Source organism: Carassius carassius, chromosome 28, assembly GCF_963082965.1.
Source record: "Carassius carassius chromosome 28, fCarCar2.1, whole genome shotgun sequence".
Lineage (NCBI taxonomy): Eukaryota > Metazoa > Chordata > Actinopteri > Cypriniformes > Cyprinidae > Carassius > Carassius carassius.
In genome coordinates, this window is record NC_081782.1 from 14,828,083 (window position 1) to 14,851,282 (window position 23,200).

Here is a 23,200-nt window from a genome sequence, read left to right on the forward strand (position 1 = left end):
TGGTCACAAATTTTCCACACCTCAGCCTTTGCTTTAGTTGCCTGTGCAACCAAAACGTAATCGCCAGAGGCAAGCCTCCGTTACACCTATTCCGCTTCCATTTTCGCATCTTTCTTGCGCTAATCGAAACACATCACATGACCGCTCGCAAAACGGAGCGCAAGCCCGAGCCCGGACCGAGCCCAGGCTGTATCTCTGGAATGCTTTAGCATATTGACACCAAACTTTGTGTGTGTCATTGAAAAGTCACACAGAGTACACCAAATTGATTTGATAACAGCGCCACCTATTGGTCAAACTTGATAAGTCAAGTAATCATGGTACTAGAGGTTGTATTTATGATTTTATTTTAGCCATTTCAATTACAATAATCCTAAAATTGCTGTTATCGCTCATTAATGCATGTGGTGTGATGCTCCATGCCATGCTTAGCTCCTATCGGATTCGGGCTTAATTAATATCTTAATTATATCTTAATTATTCATATCTTAATTTATATCTTAATTATCTTAATTATAACAGGCTTAATTTACTGCTATGTTAATACCAGTGTTTTTGATTTCATTGTCTTCTTTTTGTAGACAGTGTTACAAAAGGTTAATTTAATATAACTGCATATATAAAGTAGAAAATAAATATAAAAACATGCCATATGTATTATATAAAATGTTATATTTAATTATTTTATATAAATATAGGAAAGTATATAATCAAAATATTTCATATGTTTACATAAATAATTTCTAACTGTAAAAAATCGTATTGTAAACCCAGTCCTGCCCATAAAAAGTCTTAATACGAATCCTTTAAGTACAATTTGGAATGCAGGAGTGTTGAATGACCCAAGGAGGTCATAGGCAATTGCTATATTTACCAGCTCAGTAATATGATCTCTAGCATTCTGGATCACTCTGCTCATGCAGTCCTCTGGTCCTCTCACTCTTGAGCTACAGCCTCCAAAGCAACACGCTGTCCATGGAAGATACTACTGGTGAGCCTCTTCTCCAAATCGACTCGCTCTTTTCTTTAAATTTAGGCTGTTTTGACTGCTATCCAGTATTGTAAGTTCTATGGGGGAGACCGCGTGACATTCTCAAGTCATCAGTTGTTAGGCTCTTTATTGTTATCCATTCAGCCTAACCAGGGTCTGGATTGTAATAAAAGTCTGACATTTAAACTGATGCATAGCAATACAGAACATTTGTAAACATAGTTTTAAAAGATGCTCTCATATACCTCTTTAGTAACCTAGGAATGAGTTGTCATATATGCTTTTATATTTTGTATGTCTCATAGGCTTTATATAGGCCTGTTTCCTTATTATTTGTCTAGTACTCAGTGTGCTTTTATATTTATATATCTGTATAATATGTTTTATAGCCATTTTTTAATTAGGCTGTATATTTTATTTTATTTTATAAACACTGCCTTCACCAAATGTTTCTAAACCCTCTTCTGTATTTTTTGTTGTCTTTTTAGGTTTGAACATTGAACGGTGTATGTGAGGTATAATGAAACGTTTTTCCATCTGCTAGAACCGAGAACGGCTCTACTTACAGTAGGTACCCCTGAACCTAACACCCACCTGCTTGCGCACTTTACACACATGATACCGAGAGAGTGCTGTGGCACTTACAAACAACGTACAGAGTTGCAGTTTGTCTCTGGAGATTTTTAGGGTGTGTTAATCCAGTGCAAGTTATTGGGTTCATCTTTTGAAATTAAAAAACACCAAAGCAGTTTTGTGTGTCTGTACACCTGATTTGTAATTTTAGTTGCTCACGTTAATCCCCATTGTCTCCTTTTCATAGACAATGGCCCTAATGTCAGAGTGTTACAAAATCTGTATTCCACATTCCTTATTCAGGATTGTCTACGCTCGCTGTAAATGATTTAAAAACCTGAAATGACCTGCTGCCTTTAAAATTTGTTCTGATGTTGTCTTTCCAGAATGTATAAGCATTGAAAATAAATACTAAACCAGTGCAAGTCTGATTCGCGTAACATAGCTGTGAATAAAAAGGTAGATTTTGAGTTTGGTTTGGCAGGTTTTGTTGTGAGGCGAGTCTTGCCAGATTGCTTTTGGTCATAGGAGGGGGCTGAGGCGTCAGTTTAGCCACCGAGCTCTTATCTGCTCACATTTCAGGGTAAATATAGCTGTACCCAAGACTTTGCCTCAAGTCTAAAGCATTTTGTTTGTGTTGCTAATACAAACACCTGCACAAGTTTTAGATTTTTTTTTTTTAGGATGGTTTGATGTCACGGCGGCTTTCTGGAGACCAGTTTTGATATTTGAAGTTATACAGCACATACAAAGCTAAACTGTTTTCAGGATATTTTTATTGACCTTTTGATGCTTCTTTGCCATTCTTAGTGCATTTTGGTTTCTGTTGAGGCATGTTTCTGCATCAGAGTAACAGTCAAAATGTAATTATGTGGCTAACATTTTTAACAACTGTTAAGTCACCGTTTTATTTTTTTACTCTGAGGTGGAAACCGGCTTTCATAGCTTTCCAAATGCTGAAGAGCTAAAAGTAGGTGTTGTGACGTGTTAGATGTGAATGTTAAGGAGCAGTGGTGGTGTGCACGTCATGACAGCACGTCTATCAGCATGAATGCATGTGTGGATGTCTGACATGCATCACAGGGCTGAACCACATCTGCTTTGATAAATCCTCATCTGTCACATGCTTACAGCCGGAGACTATCCCACAGCTCAGACCCTGACCACTGACTAAACCCCCACTGACTTCTGACATACTGAACCAGCATTCTGTGAGGAAGAAAAAGTCCAAAATCCAAACTCATTCTACTAAAAAAATTTTAATTCTGTAAAAAAAATCTAAGTTTCTTTATCAGTAGTAACTAATAGCTAATATTTCTCACAAAAGATGACTACAGACAACAGAGCCTGCTTCTATGATTTAGCATATTACTTTTATTCAGCAAGTGTGCATGAAATTGATCAAATAAATGCTGTTCATTTGAACTTTATGGAGCCAAAAGAGTCTCAATAAAGATAAATGCACACACTACATTCACATATGCACACACAGGATTCATAAATACAAACACAGGATACACAAATGCGCACAAAATTTACAAATGCACACACAAAATTTAAAAAGCACAGAAGATTCACAAATGCATACAAAATTCAGAAATGCACACAAAATTCAGAAATACACACACAATTCAGAAATGCAAACAACATTTACAAATGCACTCAAGATTCACAAATGCACAGGACAAGATTCAGAAATGTATTTCTGATGCACACACACATATATCTTGATTTACAAACTGCTTGCGGTCTGTGAACTTCACTGCATTTGTGTGTGAATTTTGAGACTCCCCTGACTTGGCTCGACACACAAATGCCTTTTTTTAAACAGGGAATGATCTGCAACCAATCAGATATCTCCCTTATTTTAGCCAATCACAAGAACGCACTCCACGTGGGGGATTGTTTACTTATAAGCCAATCACATGAACGTGTTCACACAGCGCGATATGCCTGTGGTGCGGCATAGCCGACTTATTCATGAAATTGTATGAAAATACAGATGTTTAGATTACAATTCAGGTTTATTTTTTATTATTTTTTACAAAATATAAATTTAAAAATGTCTCAATACATATAGCCCAGTGACTGCAGAAAAAAAGTTAACCATGGATTCATAAATTTGCAATAGGCAATTATTTCATTTTATTGAAATATTTTATTGAAAGTAAAAAAAAATTACACCTTTTTGAATGTTTAAATATATCTAAATATTATTTTGGATGCAATATAGAAGTCACTTTAATTATAATATTCGGTCCCTACATGAAGAGAGAGTCAGTGGTCCGGTGCGAGAGGAAAGTGACTCTCCGACTGCAAAAAGTGGGTCTCCGGCTGCGTGAGGAAAGTGAGTCGTCCGCTTAGGAAAGTGAGTTGATCGCTGCGTGAGGAAAGTGAATCGTTCGCTGAGGAAAGTGAGTTGCTCTCTGCGTGAGGAAAATGAGTTGTTCGCTGCGAGAGGAAAGTTAGTCGTTCGCTGCATGACTCATGAGGAAAGTGAATCGTTCGCTGCGTGAGGAAAGTGAGTCGTTCGCTGCGAGAGGAAAGTGACTCTCCGGCTGCGGAAAGTGAGTCTCCTGCTGTGCAAAGTGGGTGTCCGGCTGCGCAAAGTGGGTCGCCGGCTGCGTGAGGTAAGTGAGTCATTCACTGAGGAAAGTGAGTCGTTCGCTGCATGAGGAAAGTGAATCGTTCGCTGAGGAAAGTGAGTCGTTCGCGTGAGGAAAGCGAGTCATTCGCTGATTGGCTTATAAGTAAACAATCCCCCACGTGGGGTGCATTCTTGTGATTGGCTAAAACAAGGGAGATATCTGATTGGTTGCAGATCATTCCCTGTTTAAAAAAAGGCATTTGTGTGTCGAGCCAAGTCAGGGGAGTCTCAAAATTCACACACAAATGCAGTGAAGTTCACAGACCGCAAGCAGTTTGTAAATCAAGATATATGTGCGTGTGCATCAGAAATACATTTCTGAATCTTGTCCTGTGCATTTGTGAATCTTGAGTGCATTTGTAAATGTTGTTTGCATTTCTGAATTGTGTGTGTATTTCTGAATTTTGTGTGCATTTCTGAATTTTCTGTGCTTTTTTAATTTTGTGTGTGCATTTGTGAATTTTGTGCGCATTTGTGTATCCTGTGTGTGTATTTATGAATTATGTGTGTGCATGTATGAATCGTATTTGTGCATATGTGAATGTAGTGTGTGCATTTATCTTTATTGAGACTCTTTTGGCTCCATAGAACTTTAATCAAAAATCCTGAAAAAATATGTAAAACATGTTTGTGAAAAAAATATTAAAGCAGTACAACTGTTTTCAGCACTTATAATAATAATAATAATACATGTTTGCCTGAGCAGCAAATAAGCATATTAATGTGATACTGAAGTCTAGAGAGCATTTTAAAATATATTAAAATAGAAAATGGTTATTTTAATACTGTAAGGTTTTACAATATTACTGCTTTTATTGTAATTCTTTAAATAAAATATATACAGGGTTGGTGAGCATAAGAAACGTCTTTAAAAATATTTTTAAAAACTTACTGACCCTAAGTTTTTTAACAGTATTGTTTAATACATTAAATCCCTGACACCTTGACATTTTTGTCGGTGTTTTGTAATGATCTTGAAGTAAAAAAAAAAAAAAAACTTTCTTATCTCCTCATATCAAAAGTTGTTTATCCCTAGAATATAGCAGCTCATTCACAAGGATCTTACTTGTAAATGTAATTTATTTATATATCATATTTAATATTATTTAATTAATAGAAAAATATTATAAATATGCAGTAATAAAGAGAGCACATTATTATCAATCTTAGTTTAATAATATTAAATGAATAATTATAATAATAATAATAATAATAGTTAATTTTACCCATGTCCTCTATCATCAGTTGCTTTTTTAATATAAACCTCAAACTTGTAGGCAAGAAGTTGCCATGTCGGCAAAACATTGCCTGAGTTAAGCCAAGTCTGCATTTCTTTGATTGTTAATCAGTTTCCACCTCATCTATTAATGAAGTGCAGCACAAACGAAATGTGTTGTACTACTTCTTTTTCTAGACTACTTTGTCGTGGTATTAAAGCAGTTAGAATATTAAGGAGCTTTCTCAATACCATATGGTTGGGTTCTTTTGGCTGTTTTTATTGTGGCCAAAGAGAGGGAACACAATGTGAAAGCAGTGGACAACTGTCTTAAGAGTTCTCGTTTGGTGAAAGTTTGTTAGCGTCTGTCTGCCATGTGCTTTGGACTGCCTGCAGTGTGCAGCCTATACCCTAGATCTATGTGTTGAATTATTGATGCATTTGTGAACGCTGCACTCAGAGAGGGAGAGAGAGAGAGTGCACAGAGAGATAGATTAAAGAAATAAGAGCCATCACACTGAACCCTATACGGATCAACGACACCAGATACTTTTATTTATTCAGACGCTGCACTGCCTTGTGAACAGGAGCCCGTCTCTCCACAAGAACAAACTGTGCCGCCATTACACACGGCCCGGCTCTGGGCGCTCTCTTGTTTCATTCAAACAGTGGGGTCCTCAGTGCGGTGCTCGGGCTGTACCACCAATCCAGGCCCCCTATGAAAACAATGGAGCTCATTTTGTTCGCCAGCTGCATTCAGGGTCCCGTGCTAGCAGTGCAGCCCCCATAGGTTGCGTAATATCACCCCTCGCAGTGTGTGTGCTGTGTTTGGACAAGAGTCACATGCTGCTACTCATCGAATATGTTTTCAGGATCAATCGCACAGAACACAAGAGACCTCAGGGCATGACACAGTCATTCAAAATTCATAACAGGTATTGTTTATACCCTACCATTTTGACTGAAATTGCCCAACTGAAGAGAGACACTCTTTCCCTAAGGCTGAAATACACACGTAATGAAACAGCCGACCTTCAGTGTGTGGGATTTTGAGGCATTTTGAAATTTGTTGGTTGATATGAGCTAAAATGATTTATATCTCATCAGTCAGTGTAGATGTCAGATGGGGCCCCTTTGACATAGTGCACTTAAAAATAACTTATATTTATACATAGCAGCTATGGATGCCCAAATATCTGTGCCATTTTGGTTATCAGCTGATATTATTATTATTATTATTATTATTTCAATCTCTATTGGCTGTTATTGGATATTTAATTGTATTATGCATCTAAATTTAGATGTAAATGATCACTTAAAGGTATAGTTTACCAAAAAATAAAAATGTGATGTTTATCTGCTTACCCCCAGGGCATCCAAGATGTAGGTGACTTTGTTTATACAGTAGAACACAAACAAAGATTTTTAACTTAAACCTTTGCAGTCTGTCAGTCTTATAATAAAAGAGAATGGGATTCACAGCTTTGAGAGTCCAAAAAACATACACAAACAAAACCAAATTAAACCCTGCGTCTCGTAACGATACATTTATGTGTAAAGACATGAAATGATGCGACTTGCAAGAAACTGAACAGTATTTATATTAATTTTTTCCTCTGTATCATTTTTGGTTTGACTATACATCACCAGTGAGGTTTGGCATTTCAACGGAAGTTCCAGTTATAACATTTTAATTGAAAACTACTCAAGGTCAAAAACATTTAAAACTATAAAAAAATAAAGTATGCATGTATTAAACAGATTTTAATTTCATTCCGAATTTAACATGGGAAATAATTATTGGTTTATCTATATTGGCCAGAATTTTTATGCAACACATTTTCTTCTTTTCGTTCACAGAGTCCATGCAGCCTGAAATCGTCTCACGTCCAGCTGAGCTCCCAGCATGTCTCGTGTCTCCTCTACGGCGAAACGCTATGGTGGCTCTTCTTATACCAGTCACTACAGTTCATATGGCTCCTCCCTGACCTCCTCACTGGGCTCCTACGAGCGGGACAAGCTCCCCTATAAGAGCTCCTCCTCAGGCTACTCCTCCTCAAGCTACCTGAGCTCAAGCGCCTCCCGCTCCCGCAACTACAGCTCTTTGTCCGAGCCGGACCGGGGTCGGCCCATCCCTCGCACTGATTTGCTGGGCAGCCGGCGCAGCGAGAGCCTGAGCCGCACACCGGCTAAGGGCTATGGCTCGGGCCTCAATGGAGGCTCGGGATACAGCAGCTACAGCTACTCTCCGGCCCCCACCAGCTACCTCTCCTCCTCACCCGTGTCCTCAAGCATCTCCCTCAGTCGCAGGAAGTCGGTGAGTCAGAGCGATTTGACGCATGATCTGTCAGCTCTGGGCCTGAGCGAGACGTCCAGTGGCAGTGGCCTGAAGCAGTCTTACCAGAGCCGAGGCACTGATGTATCTGACTCCTACGGTAGCGCACGCTCCAGCTACGGCCTCTCACGGAGCTCCACGCAGGACGGCCTGAAGAGCAGCAGCAGCCGATTCTCCTCCAGCTGTCGCTCCATTTCACCAGTCAGAGAGTCCTTGGTAAGAGCATTCATGTTTTCTCATTGGACAGTACCCATTTATTTCCATAACGTGCAGAATGATGCTAGGATTGTGTTCTTCACCGATCCTTAAATTTGCATCACTCTCCTTTCTCAAGTGTTACACAAGTGCCCTTTTGGCTCAAAAGAGTTTGTGCTGAGAGGTGTAAGGAATGTGTAACATTCAGCTGTGTTTCAAGTGTCTCGTGATATAAGTGAAGTCATCTTATGAAGTTGCAGATAAAATTATTGATTTGGTCAGGAAAATTTAGAATACCATAGTAACATAAAAACTCTACTACTACATAGGGCAATATGGCTTGGTGTAATTATTAGTAACTGCAATTTAATTGATCAAATAGTGAAACATGGTACTGTCGGCTCCCTGCAGTTTTCCGCCAAAATAAAAGCTTAATGGTTTAACGTTTGAAAATGAAGACCACAGTAAGTGTATTTGTTAATAAAGCTAACAACATGCTTGTTATATGATAACCATGCATGCTTCTTTGAGACCCCCATATCACTGGGATTGAACAATGTTGGACCTTGAAAATGAAGACTCCAAAATAAAAGTTTATTAAGGACTACAATCTAAAACCATACTGCAATATCTTTAATACTTATTGAGTTACATGCAGGCAATCTTTGGAAAAAGAATATATATGGCACTCAGACAAGTATGTTCAATGCATAATGTGTGCAATTTAATGATTTACTCCTGGAGCCATAATAAAACAAAATCTATGGAACTGAAAAATATAGGGCCTTAAAAATTATAATGCCAAAAGGGAGGTTTGTTATGACCCAATATATAAAAGGGTATTACGTTACAGTTCTGCACACTTATAAAACTTGAAAAGTGATCTTTCCACATTTTTTAATGGTCACCGTTTGCACATAATGCAACAAAGATTGCTAAAGTCAACAGATTTTACTAATAGACCTACCAATATCTGTATAAACAATTACATGATGCTTCCATCTTTCTGAAGTCATTTTAACCCCCTGTAATTTGGCTCTGAATCTCAGGTGAAAATCGCCATTTTGACCCCCCTCTACAAAATAGCGGATTACCTAATAAATATTCATCCATGACATTTAATATTTTGGCTTTCATAACTATACATGTTTATCTTTATTCAGAAAAAAATATAAGGACAAATTTGAGCCAGGGACCTCTGGTTTAGTTGACATGGAATGACCCAGCTGTGATTTTTTACATTTTCGTGATTAATGACATTTGTACTTATTCTATTCAAAATGTATTAAAAGTGCAATTTTATATATGATAATCTGTATACATTACAGGGTATACTATGAAGTAAGTAGTATGCTAACTATTCTAAACATATCCATATCCGAGTTTTGCCATTAAACTACAGAATGTGTTTAATGTGCCCCTGTTGGAGTCACAGTGCTTCTTATGGTAAATGAAAATGTTTGAATAGGTGTGGCTGATTGTAGACTCCCACTGCATTGATTCACTAACAGCGTACATTCATTCAATCAATGATGGACACAGCTGTGATTTAGATTTAAAACGCATAAATAACTCAATAAATATCAAACGATTTGTAAGAATAGACAAAACAATATGAATTGCAAAATTAAAACAGTTACTCAGAGTTGTCAAGTCACCTTTATTTATATAGCGCTTTTAACAATACAGATTGTGACAAAGCAACTGAACAGCATTAAATAGGAAAATAATGCAAAAGGGCTGTTCATCATTTAATTCAGTTATGTCATCATCCAGCTCAGTTCAGTTTAAATAGTTTCTGTCCAATTAAGTCGACGAAATTGTTGGAAATTAAGTGTCCCCAACTAAGCAAGCCAGAGGCGGCAGCGGCAAGGAACCAAAACTCCATCATTACATAATGGAGAAAAAACCTTGGGAAAAACCAGGCTCAGTTGGGGGGCCAGTTCTCCTCTGACCAGACGAAACCAGCAGTTCAATTCCAGGCTGCAGCAAAGTCAGATTGTGCAGAAGAACCATCTGTTTCCTGTTGTTTTGTCCCGGTTGCCATCTAGGGGACAAGGTCTCCGCTGACATTCAGGGCAGTAGAGATTCCTTCTAGGTACTTTATTAGTTACCATTAAACAGTTAACATGTTTCAAGCTATCCGAATATCGAACTGATCCAGTGCAATGTCATAGGTACATTTGATGGTAACACTCAAATGTCCCCATGAGTACTAACATTTGTTACAACCACAGTAACACTAGAACACACATTAGGTGTGCGGGATTGTTCACTTGCAGTACCTTTGCGTTCTTGTATAGTATATATTTCTGGCCTAATATTTCTGTCCTTATTAAAGTATTTTTGCCGACCAAATCAGTATCAGTGTGAGGAAAAGCACAGGCTGCAACAGATATACAATTTGCCCTGTCACCGACTACTACCATTAAACTACTGCGGTTTCCCAGCCAATAGTAGGTTAGTGTTACTGAGAGTCTTTGCATGGCTGGGCCAGCATTAACAGTTTCCCTGCCACAGTCTGACTCTTTCCATTCAGTGGTTTTATTAATGATGCCAGTCAAGATTTGAGCCAAGATTTTTTTAAATGACAGGTCTGTTAGAATGTAAGTTGTTCCAGAACAAACTTTTAACATTAACATTAACAAAATGTTTCATGTTTGTTTTGATGAGGCTCAAAACCTACTGAATACAACTGCCTTCTTTTTGGCACTTGGTTATTGGCAGTATATCTCGGAGAACACTGAGAGTTCAGGACTTCTTATTCTCTTCACATGAGGTCCTTTAAGAACCCCAGTGAAGATTAAATTCTACAAAGTACAAAGTGTCCCTCTGATGTTTTCCTGTGTTTAAAGTTTTGTGTATGTTTTTGAGATTTGAGTGTTTAATTTCACTCAGTCATCACATGCTGTTTCTTTATTAGAGCGTCCAAAATTTCTGCTGCCGTTTACATAGCATTTCATAACAGGTGACCTGCTTATTTTTATAGAGAGTTTTTGCACATTTCAGCAGAATCAGAGCTTGTATTTTGTATGAAATTCAACTATAGTGGTGCTCTGATGCACATCAAGTCATTTGGCTAAAAGCCCAGATGGATCTCTGGCATTCTTTCAAAGTGTTTAATTATACATTTCAAGAAACGCATTAATCCACCCTGTTTCCTTTACCTTTTCACCCTTGCTGTGTTCTGTGGCATGTCAAGGAAGTGTTTTCATTTGCTGTTTGCTGTGTACATAGACTTAGTCATAAGACTGGAAGGGTCAGAGTGATCCGTCTCACTTTCTAAAATTCCATTTCACCCAACTTCCTGTTTCTATATAAACATGGATTAACATGCTCAACATTCTGTGGTTTTCTTTACAATGAAATCAACTTCAGTGAGATATGGTGTGAATAAGACATAGCCAGAAAGAAAAAAAATAGATTCCTTGTATTCATTGTAAAGACTAGTCTATCCTTCTCAACATTGTTTTCAGATGCGTAAATGCGATATAGCGTCTGCATTGATTAAAGTCTATAGGACTGTGGGATGCATATATAGTGTGGCCTTCAAAAGTGACATTTTTCTTGTAGGTAACTTTAATGCTGCATTACGTGTTTCCAGTATATCCAGAATTGGGTTGCAGCTGATGACATTTGACCCACCGTCTCATAAGAGCATAACAACCTCAGTGTGTCATTCTCTTTTGGGACATTCTCTTTTGGGACTGTGTTTCATACCCTGTTCTAATTTCTCTGCCACTTTTACAGGCAAAGTTTAATGCTTCTCTAATACTGTCGTGAGGGCGACAGCTTAGCTGAGTTAAACATGGAGCCCAGGCCAAAAGACTAGACATATTGTCCCACTTTTTGTTGCTTTTACCATTGTTGACAGTTGTTCTATTTTCAATCTGATTTATAACATTTTCCTGTCGAATAACTGTAGCTGTAAGTTAATTCTAGTGTATTTGTATAGCACGTTTTACAATAGTTTCAAATCAGCTTCACAAAAAAAATTATAATTTTAATCTTTATAATATCTTCATATCTATAGTCGCATGTAGCAAATTAGAGATGGGCAATAATGTAGTTTACATTCTAATTTGTACATAGTATATATCTCTTGTCGTGAATTTATACTTGTAAACACAATTTCATACCTGTGTTATAATATAGTATACATTTTGCAACAGTATAAACAAAATGTTCTGCAGAGCCCAACCAACAATTGAAAGTGTTCCATTTTAAAATGAATAGTAAGTCCTTGACAACCACACGATTCTTGTAAATCTGTCATCGCGGCATGTTTAACCCGCTGCCCTCATTGACATCGGATGCGCGCGCTAGGCTCGTGTGGGCGGGACTGTTGTAAAGACATGGATCCGCGCGCTGCCTCCAGCTTTCAATCTTACAGCTCCCGCTCGTTGCCCTCACTTTTGAGAGCTCTCATCTGTCTACTTCGACACGGGAGGGAATTCCTCTCTGCATTTGAGAACACGTTTCTTCGTCTATTGTTTTGTGAATAGTGTTCCGAATGTAGTGAGTCGGTCAAGCGCGCGATGTTTTTATTCGTCCCCAGTGCTCCCTCGCACCGCTGAAGAGGTCGTTTCCTTATCAAGTTGCTCACCTGAAGGACCCTGGAATATTTGATGCGAGAACGTCCATAGTAACATAACGTTAGCTGTTTCTTAAAGTTAATGTTTATACAGCGCGGAAGGATTTTATGGAGTATGCCCAGAATGCGACATTCATATACAGTTACAATACCAGAGGAGCCACCTGCGCCTGCGTTCCCCCTTCTTAAACAGGACATGCGGAGGAAAAGCTCTACTATGGCCGGCTCCATGCTGGTCTCCACATTCGTTGGACTTCTGATTAATCATGCCAAGGTATGAGCACGATTCATAGGTCATTCGTATTACCATTTACCCACTACTAACGTTATGTTTTTATTATTTTACTAGGTTCACTACTAACTTGTTCATTACATATAGGTAACAATTATTTTATTACTACAAAAATCGCATTTTAGTCTTTGAATACCATCGGGGTTTGTAGCTCATATAAACTATTCAAGTTCTTACTAGTTTATATTGCAGTTATTGGTCTATTCCAATAACTAGTTTGATTAGTATTTGTTCAGCTAACCAACAAACATACTAGTCCACTCAGTTACTATTTGTAAAACTAAAAACTGATAACTGTCAGAAATAGATAAGCAGTAACTATCAGAATACATTGTGGTCGTAAGTGAATAGTTTATACCTGAACCACTGACATGACCAGTACCAATAGTATAGCTACTTAAGACTAATGGGAAATCAAGAAATACTATGCAATAAATAAATACTACAAAATAATCGAATACATACTAGTTACAACTGGAATAAGTACTGGTGCCTAACTAACTAGTGAAAACATTGGATTGTAGCAATAAAAATAAGTACTAGTAACATAAAATAGATGCTAGTTAATTTTAAGGAATACATGATAAAGCATAAATGAACTGAGGCCCACTGAATAAGCCTTAAAAAGTAGTTCATGCTGCGATGTCATTAATATTGCACTTACCTCCATCAGTAAGCTCTCTTTAATTATTTTAAAGGGATCAGTATTCTGACAGGTCACTGCTTATATAATGCAAATTAATCTTGCATTTGCTCTTTCGGTTCATTTACTTATTCTAACCACTGACTGCTATGTTATGTGTATGCAGGGATAAACTGATGAAGCAGTCTTATCGATGCTATAGAAAAAAGGTTAGGTTTCAATGAGAGCACCTTACATTGGGTTTACCAGAAGGCACACTTCATTATTTTTTGAAGTGAAGCAACATATATCAACAGCAACCTGCATGCTGCTGATGAATGACGCATGAGGCAGTTCAGAATGGTTGTTCGTTGTAACGTAATAAGCAGAAATCTCGTTAGAGCTCACTCCTGCATTCAGCAGTGCTCTCAGTCCTGCCCCATGCCACCAGAGTCAGGACTAGGCCTGGTTGAACAACTTTGCCACTGAGCCTTCATTATCTGCCTCGCGATTAGTTTCAGCGTCACGGAATGTGCTTCGATATTCATCAGGAAATTAAATTACCCATATATTTAGCATGTGTAAACAGGATTTTCTCCATGCAGTTTTTGTGAGTTACTTCCCCCTGAGGTGTGACAAGTATAATGTGATTGTGAAGGACATGGAGTCCCAGCAGTGCCTTTATTTTGGTTAGCTGAAACAGGACGGTCCAAATTAAGTGTTTCATACTAATTTAACACATTGGTACATGGGACAGAAATTTTGGCACAGGAGCTTGAGTATTCCTGGGAAATGCAGGTCTACAAACTGTGGCCGGGTTCAGAAGGCTTCTTTAAACAGAAGAAAGTTACAAGGAAAACCTCAACCAACAGACAGCTAAGAGATGTGTGGAATTATTTGGCTGGGAGTGTAGGACAAGAGACAAAGTTGACATAAAACAGAGATGGTATAAACTCTAAACAGTACAACGTGTTCATCTCACGGTTTAAGCCAACTACCAGAGATCTTTAAATAATATTATGTGGGTCAGTGTTCGCTGATGACTGAAGGCTGCCAGTCTGGATGTTTCAGCTGGGTATTTGCTCCACATTTTCCTCTCACAGCGAGCTGTTATAAAAGCAGGATTAGTCTTCCCTCACCTCTGTAATGGGGAGAATGCTGAACAGAACACCGTGACCCACTTCCACATTCTCCTGCCAGCAGAGAAATAGAGGAAAAAGAGTGCTATAGAGGAGGATTTGAAACATAAAATCTCACTATATCAACAACATAAAGGCATCAACATCAAGTTATTGTATTATGTTCTAATGCTTCATTATGCATGGAAATAGTAAAACTGTTCAACTAATACATGGAAGTTCTTCACCCAGCGTTTACAGCTTTGCCTTGGAACTTTCATCATAACTCATATCATTCAGGCAGGTGTTCTTACCCTTTAACAGGTTCCTCCAGAGTTTCCAAAGGCACTTTTCCTCCTGAGACCAAGTGATGCAAATGTTGTAAACTTATGAGATGTTTATTAGCTGCAGGGTACATGTACCCCTATATTGAGAAGCAACCACAAGCTGCTTTGGCAACAACAGCAGCAGCATTGTCTCATTTCACACAGCAGTGGACGTCTGCTTTAGAGTGAATCACAACAACCTAAAATAGACCTACTTTGTACTAGGGCTGGATGATATATCGAATATTAGCGATAATATCACAATAATTTTGACGACAATGTAAAATTTGAAAATATAAATATAATTTATAATATAATAAATATATACAAATGTTTCTTTGATATGCAGCAGGACATGTATCCCTCATTTGATGTTTTAGTGCAGTATTATGTAGGATGTTGCAGAATTCTGGATGGCCACATTTGCATGGTGTCTTGGTTTAGTGCCTGTAAAAATCCTGTGGCCGTCAGATATGGCTGCCGGGGTCAGTGTTGCCGTGACGATAAAAAAATCAGCCAATGAACGGACATCCCATGTGAAAGGATGCTATTTTTGGCAGTGTTGATATTACTCAGCAGAGAAGGACAAATTAGGCTGGTGAGCCTGTTCCCATGAAATGAGCATTCAGCATGCATTTTCCATGGAAGCTTGGCTTTGGATAATACACAGTTAATGAGTTTGTTAAACATTCCTGGTGTGATATATACTGCCATGAGCTGTTTGTTCCCCAAATATTGACTGCTGTGCCACTGAGGCGGTCGGGACAAATGTGGTCTGTGTGAAGATCCTGGCCAGCACCAGGTAAGTTTGTCAGAGTCCCAGCACAGGGTAGATCACGTTTCCCCTCCCGTGCTTTGGCACGACAGAAAACAACATGGTGTCAGATTACTGGCCGGTCTGCTTTAACACTCTAGCACCTCTAATAAAAAACAGATTATATGGATACATAGATCTCCGTTTCCTGGAACGACTTGACTTGAGGTGTGGTCACCTTTAATGATTCTGGCTGGAAATTCGAAATCCAGTCAAAATTTCAGCTAATTTGACCTTTTAAGAGCAACAGTTCTGTCCATTTGATAATGTATGATTAGTCACTGACATCTAGCCGATGACCTGTGGTAACATTTCACCTCCTCTCTATTTTTCAGAACTCAAAGAGTGCCCAAGGCCTGGTGGGGCTTCGTAATCTGGGAAACACAGTAAGTGTTTTTAAATGGGATGTACTAGCTGCTCTTATAGGTGAAGTGTGTACTTGTTTTCAGTAGGAATTTTTGTCCAGTTTTGGCTCAAACTTATGCTTGACAACCTGTTTCTTCAACGGTGGGAGATGTGGTGGTGCTGCTGATGCAGAAATGGCACTTCTTCTCTAGATTTTGATTCCCATGTTCACACAAACCAGAAAAATCAGTAAAAAAAAATCACACAACAATGAAGTGTGTAAGGTCTTCACTGTCACTACTTTTTGTCATATACGTAGTACATATATATATATATATATATATATATATATATATATATATATATATATATACTAAATACAACACATCTAGCATGCTAGAAATAGATCAAAACTGTCAAATCTCTGATTTTAACACACCTAAGCGGCAAGAAGCAAAAATGTTTTCATATCGATTTCACATTCCTCCATCTGTTTCCATTTGGCAAGATTAGTTTTCATGATGTCTCTTCGCTCTCGCACTCACTTAACTTGCTTCTGCCAAGCAACAGTATGTGTACAGTCCAAAAATAAACTCTTACACATCGCAGTCAAATCCGCTGCTGTGAAACTCTAGACGACGTGTCACTTGTTTTGTGGCTACCGTTGCTTTCTGATTTCTGCTTAGTGAGCATGTACACAGTGTCATATTTGTAGATAAATATTTATATTAATTAAATGTATGTAGTGCATTTGGTCAAAAAATAAAATGTTATTTAATCATATAAAAATGTTTTTTATCTTGCTCATTGCTCTTTGTGTCTATTTAGTGTTTAATTTGGGCAATGTGTATTTTATTAAGTAATCACTGTCATGTAATTCATTTAAATGTTTTAATCAGTTACCAGCCCAAAATCTAGCTCTAAATATTTCTCTTCTTTTATCTCTCTCTTTCCCTCGCTAGTGTTTTATGAACTCCATCCTTCAGTGTCTTAGCAACACACAGAGCCTGCGAGACTACTGTCTTCACAACTCCCACCGCCGAGACCTCAACAACAACAGCCGCACAAACACTGCTCTCATGGAAGGTGAGTGCGCTCGCCACCACACAACTCCTGCAGGTTACACAGCCGTCACTATCTGTACTGAAAGTCTCTCTTTGTCGTGACTTCAGAGTTTGCCAAGCTTATCCAGACAATGTGGACTTCTTCAAGCCGTGAAGCCGTCAGTCCCTCTGAGTTCAAAACACAGATTCAGAGATACGCACCCAGATTTGTGGGTTACAAGTAAGCCTCAGCATACACACGGTTTTATGCTGTTCAAAGTGGCCATCTTAGTATCATAGCCGCAAGTTTTACACAAACAAGCACCTCTCAAATAAATTTTTTTACGTTTAAAATATATAAAAATTACGCATTTACAATAAATCAGTACAATGTTGGTTTTAATCCGTCGGTATTAGTTTTCAGTTGTAAATTCAAATCTTGTACTGCCTAATTTCACTTGTAGCATTAACTAATTTCACTTGTAGCATTAACTTTCAATCAGTTATCTTTTTTTTTGTGACAAAATAATATAATGTTTTAATTGAATATTTATCAGCAAAATATGAATATGATTGCTTGATTATCAGTAAAAATCAGAAGTCTTACTAATTGAATGTAGCTGTAGTTGTGTTATGTATTAAGATGTTTATGTTATTTCTCCAGTCAACAGGATGCTCAGGAGTTTCTACGTTTCCTGCTAGACGGCCTGCACAACGAAGTGAACAGGGTGATGGTCCGGCCGCGGGGAAACATGGAAGACTTTGATCACTTGCCGTAAGTGCACTGCCCTTATTTTCTTCAGTGTGGAAAAATGACATGTAGTGAATTTGATTTTATGATTTATATATTTTGTTCATTTTCTTTAGTGATGAGGAAAAAGGGAAAAAGATGTGGACTAAGTACTTAGAGAGAGAAGACAGCAAAATCGTAGGTAAGTATACACTGCATCAGTGTTATTTTAGTGTTATTTATATATCAGAGATTATTTTTATATTTTAATTTTGTGTTTATTTAAAGTTTTAGTAATATTGTCTTTATTATTAAGTTTTTATTTGTTTTTTAGTAAGTTTAATACTTGAACAACAAGGCAACATTTCCAGTTTTCATAAGGTGACCCTGTAACACAAAACTTAAGTCTTAAGTTGCTGGGGTATATTTTTAACAATATCCAAAAAAAACATTGTATGGATCAAAATGATCAATTTTTCTTTTATGCCAAAAATCATTAGGATATTAAGTAAAGATCATGTTCCATGAAGATATTTTGTAAATTTCCTAATTTTTGATTAGTAATATGCATTGCAAATAATTCATTTCGACAACTTCAAAAGGCGATTTTCTCAGTATTTAGATTTTTTTTTGCACCCTTAGATTCCAGATATTCAAATAATTGTATCTCGGCCAAACATTGTCAGATCCTAATAAACCATATATCAATGGAAAGCCTGTTTGTTGGTCACGTTGTATAAGTTGTTAATATTTTTCATGCAATATTTGGTTACACTTTATTTTAAGGTATCCTTGTTACCGTGTAATTACACATTTTATACATGTAATTATACATTTTTACATTTAATATTACATTACTGAGTAATATTAATTAACTGCATGTACCATATGCTTATAGTAAGGATTTGGGTTTGGCTTAGGTTTACTTGCATGTAATTATGCAGAATTTATTGTTGTTATAATTGTAAGTGCATGTAACAAGGACACCGTAAAATAAAGTTTTACCCAATATTTATATTTTATTTTATTGCACCATTATTTTGAATAACAAAAATGATTTTAAATAGTATAGACTGCGCAATGCAAATATCTAAGAGCTGTGGGTTATCATTGTGCTCCATTACAAAGCATAATTCTGCCTCTTCTCTCTCTGTCCTCAGATCTGTTCGTAGGCCAGCTGAAGAGCTCTTTGACCTGCAGTGATTGTGGCTATTGTTCCACTGTGTTCGATCCCTTTTGGGATCTTTCCTTACCTATTGCCAAGGTTAGTTCATTGACGTGCATGGAGCATGGACGTGCATTTGGAGAAATGAGTGGGTGTTAATGGTGTTCCTCTGCCTAGAAGGGCTATGGAGAGGTGAGCCTAATGGACTGCATGCGGCTGTTTACTAAAGAAGACGTGCTGGATGGGGACGAGAAGCCGGTAATTGGTTTAATTCATTCCTTGCATTTTTATAATGTGGAAATGTAAATGTACCGAAACATCTAACTGTTCCTCTGTTTTTTCATCCAGACATGTTACAGGTGCAAAGCCAGGAGACGATGTACGAAGAAATTTACAGTTCAGAAGTTTCCTAAAATTCTAGTTCTTCGTATCCTTTCCTAATGCTGTCTGATCTGTTTGTGATGTCACTCGGTGCATCGGTGCATTTGTTGACTGTAAGCACAGATAAGATCGGGACGCTGTTTGTGTGTGCAGGAATGTGCTGATGGGTTAGGTCGAAGCGTGAAGTGACAGGTCTCTCTGAGGTCAGCAGTGTGCCGAGTCTCTTCTCTTTAACTGCTTCACTTGTTCAGATCTGAAGCGCTTCTCTGAAGCCCGCGTCAGAACCAGCAAACTGTCCACTTTCGTCAACTTCCCAATGAAAGACCTGGACCTCAGGGAGTTCGCCTCTGACAGAAGCAGTGAGTAAACACAGACCAAGAATCTGCCATTTCAGTCTTATTGTGACCGATTTTTTTCAATGTTTAATATAATTCTTAATTAAAATGTGTTAACTGGATCGTCTGGTAAACGTCTATCAAGTACTTAGTCCACTTAAATCTTTCTTAAATTTAGATCTGCCTCCATCTAATCAACAAGTATGTCACAATATGTTTCATAGTGATTTTATCATAGAAAATTACTTTACAGTCTAGAACGTGATATCATATCCTGTAGCAGTAAGGGTCTAGGAGTTTTGTTTTAAATAAACAATTATTTTCACATTATAAATAATAGTAAAAAATATTTGATTCAATGCAAGGTCACAAAAGACTTAAATATCTTAAATATTACAGCAGAAGTTTTAAATATCATTTTTGGGAGGTCTTAAATTTGGGGATAGAGAAGCCGTTATTGTGGAGAAGCGGCTCCATGTGATTAATAGTCAAAACGTGGTTGTTTTGCTCACAGTTTCAGAGCAGTTAACAGTCAAATAATATCATGCATTTATGTCGGTGATGATCTCCCTCATCTTTTGAATTACCAGCTAGAAATAACAAAACATACACATTTCAAAATAAAAGACCTAAAATAATGATGTATTTTAGGTCTTGTTATAATTTAAAGTACCCCTTTTTTTCTGTATATTATTGGTATTTTGGTTACACAGTAAACTACTGTATCTTGCATTTTGTTCCAGCCTGACTATCTGTGTATCTTTCTGTTTCAGGTAGTGCAGTATATAACTTGTATGCAGTGTCCAATCACTCAGGCACGACTATGGGAGGCCACTACACAGCGTACTGTTGCAATCCTAAAAACGGTGAATGGTACACATATAACGACTCCAGGTACTTGCTTTACTTCCCCTCCTGCTCTTTCTTTTCTTTTGCATGACTACCAGTATATTTCCCAAAGGTGTATAGAATACATTAGCTTTCAGGGAAGTGATCCTGACGGTTAGCATGTCAGCAGAGCTCCATTTGACCTGCTAGCTGCTGTGATTTTCCTGTGTCCCATCCTCCTCCACCTCCTCCCTCACTCCAGCACTGCTTCCCACTCACGCTTCCTTAAAATCCCACATCTTCAACTGTTAATCTCACTCACATTCCACTAATACTATATTCACTGAATAATTGGATGATATTTGGCCATGTTAATGCTATATAATATTTTCATTTATTACAAATTATATTAAAAGCATTACAGTTTAACGTTTAAGTTGAATTGTATTTGAGCTGCATGATCTCCACGTGATCATCATGTTCTCCAGAATGATTTGAGAATGATCTTGAGCTGCATAAAGTCCTGTAGAGCTCTATGAAATCCTTTTTCTTTTTTTTTTATTTCTTTTTTTCCAAATTCAGTTTTTTTCCATTTTAATTTTTCTGGATTCTGTTTTTATTTTGTTTATTTTTTCTGAACTCTTTTTTTATATATTTTTTTCATGGTTAAATTACATTTTATCAATCAAAATGTGTCTAATGCTAATTAATTAAAATCATGAAACATAATTTATTAAAAGTTTAACAAATGGCGCTTTTCCATGCATGGTACGGAACGGTACGGTTCACTTTTGGGGGGTTTTCCACTGGGTACAGTACCTGGTACCTGCTACTGTTTTTCGGTACCACCTTGGTTGAGGTTCCAAGCGAACATTGAGGATCGCGTATCGTGATTTGATTTGGTGTAAGTGTAATGACCTACTTTTGATTAATTCACCCAAACTTTGACAAATTCCATGACATTCCGCGGTATACAGTAGATTCCATTTTTATGACTGGATTCTGCAATTCTGTCCATGTTTTCTGTGACGTGGAAATCATAGGGCCTACACCTGACCATCTGCACTTAGAAATGCATAATCTTGAATTTTATTTATTCATTTCCCATCATGTTGAATTTCTTTGAGATGTTAAACCTATATTTTCAGTTAGATTTTATTCCCAGATATTCAATACAAATTTGATGGTCAAAAAATATTATGTGTGGATTTCTTCTTCCAGAGTCACGCCAATGTCCGCCAGCCAAGTTCGCAGCAGTGACGCCTATGTGTTGTTCTACGAGCGGGCGGGACTCTGAAGACGGACTGTGGACTCGAAGCCTTTGGGCTGAAGGCACGTTACAAACTATGCTGCTTCCTTTGGGCTGTCATGGAGAACGAACATCGCTGTCTGCTGGCCACCGGGAGAAGTGCACAAAATGCCCTCTCACGCTCCACCACTGTGTTAAAGAGGTCCTCGCGCCTCTGTGTGTACGTGTGTGTGTGTCAGGGCAGCTCGTCATCAGGCAATAACCCAAGTGGCTCCGACCCAAGACGTCTCTCTATGCACTGCAACCAAACTCTCATCCCAATGCGCCTTCCTCTTGATCAAGAACGCCTCAATATTAAAAACTTTGTTTCACTTGTTTTGTTTTGGATTTTCTTCATGATGTCCTCCCAGATCTCCTGGGAGATGAACCGGTTGGAAGTACACTGTTCAGGCCTGTTACAGTACACCTTGTTCTTTTCATCACCTCTTCCACAATCTTTCGTCCCGTTTACCCCCACCCATCATCTTTTCTGTGTATGCTTTGTTCTCTCCTCCACTTTCTGAAGGAGTCACGGGAGTTTGTTGTGAAAGTCTGTGGTGGTGAGAGAACAATGTGTGGCATGACTTTTATTCAGTGTGGCTGCTATTGATCATTGATTGAACTGCTCTGAATGGAAATGGGGTGGGAAGGATAGGATGGGAGGAAGAGATGATGCTGACAGTAAATGGATCCTTGATCTCATGCCATTGAACAACATGGAAAGAATGTTTTGCAAAAGAAAATCGGTATATTTTTATATATGATGCAATATAGAGAATGTACTATATACAGTGGTGCTGAACATAACCCATTACTGTTGTCAGTTCATTTAACAGAGGTAAGAGAACAGCATCTATTTATGCTTACAGGTCAGAAGACGATGTGATACGAGTCACACGATGGCAGTCAAAATAAAATGATATATGTATGAGGAAATTTTAGAAGAATGAACTGTTACAATCCTTTGTGTTTTGTCTGCGTTATATGAATGAAAAGATTACAAAATAGAGCTTAACAAATTAGTGTTTATTTGCTATTAAATATTATATGAAAACTGTTTTATTTGCCATTTAATAACCCTGTTATCAAAACTTAAGGACACTCTTTATTGTGTGTGTGTGTGTGTAGGTAACATTTTACAACAAGGTAATATTAGGTCAATTTGTTAACTAAATTTAACGCATTAACTAACAATGAGCAATACATTGTTACTGTATTTATTGTTTCGAAGACAGCAGTTCATTGTTAAGGCCCCAATATACTTTAAACAAATAAAACAAAACTCCCCTAAAAAGTTCACTTTGGTGAGCTGTTCCAAACTGCCAAAAAAAAACTTAGTTTCGGACCGATTTTGTTCGGGGC

The 23,200-nt window shown here is 37.7% G+C and overlaps 1 protein-coding gene across 2 annotated transcripts; it reads left to right on the plus strand.

Moving 5' to 3' along the window:
* Positions 1-873: 873 nt before the first annotated feature.
* On the plus strand, positions 874-22,895 carry usp2a (ubiquitin specific peptidase 2a). 2 transcript variants are annotated; one of them, XM_059514503.1, is made up of 14 exons: positions 874-991; positions 1,480-1,558; positions 7,288-7,978; positions 16,059-16,109; positions 17,031-17,154; positions 17,241-17,352; positions 17,776-17,886; positions 17,979-18,043; positions 19,002-19,105; positions 19,187-19,264; positions 19,355-19,433; positions 19,639-19,746; positions 20,496-20,616; positions 21,772-22,895. In XM_059514503.1, the coding sequence occupies exons 3-14, from the start codon at positions 7,334-7,336 to the stop codon at positions 21,845-21,847; spliced, it is 1,674 nt and encodes a 557-aa protein (XP_059370486.1). In that variant the 5' UTR covers positions 874-991; positions 1,480-1,558; positions 7,288-7,333; the 3' UTR covers positions 21,848-22,895. The 2 variants fall into 2 exon arrangements, with proteins under 2 accessions (XP_059370486.1, XP_059370487.1); XM_059514504.1 differs by lacking the exons at positions 874-991; positions 1,480-1,558; positions 7,288-7,978 and adding an exon at positions 12,338-12,825.
* The last annotated feature ends 305 nt before the right edge of the window (positions 22,896-23,200 follow it).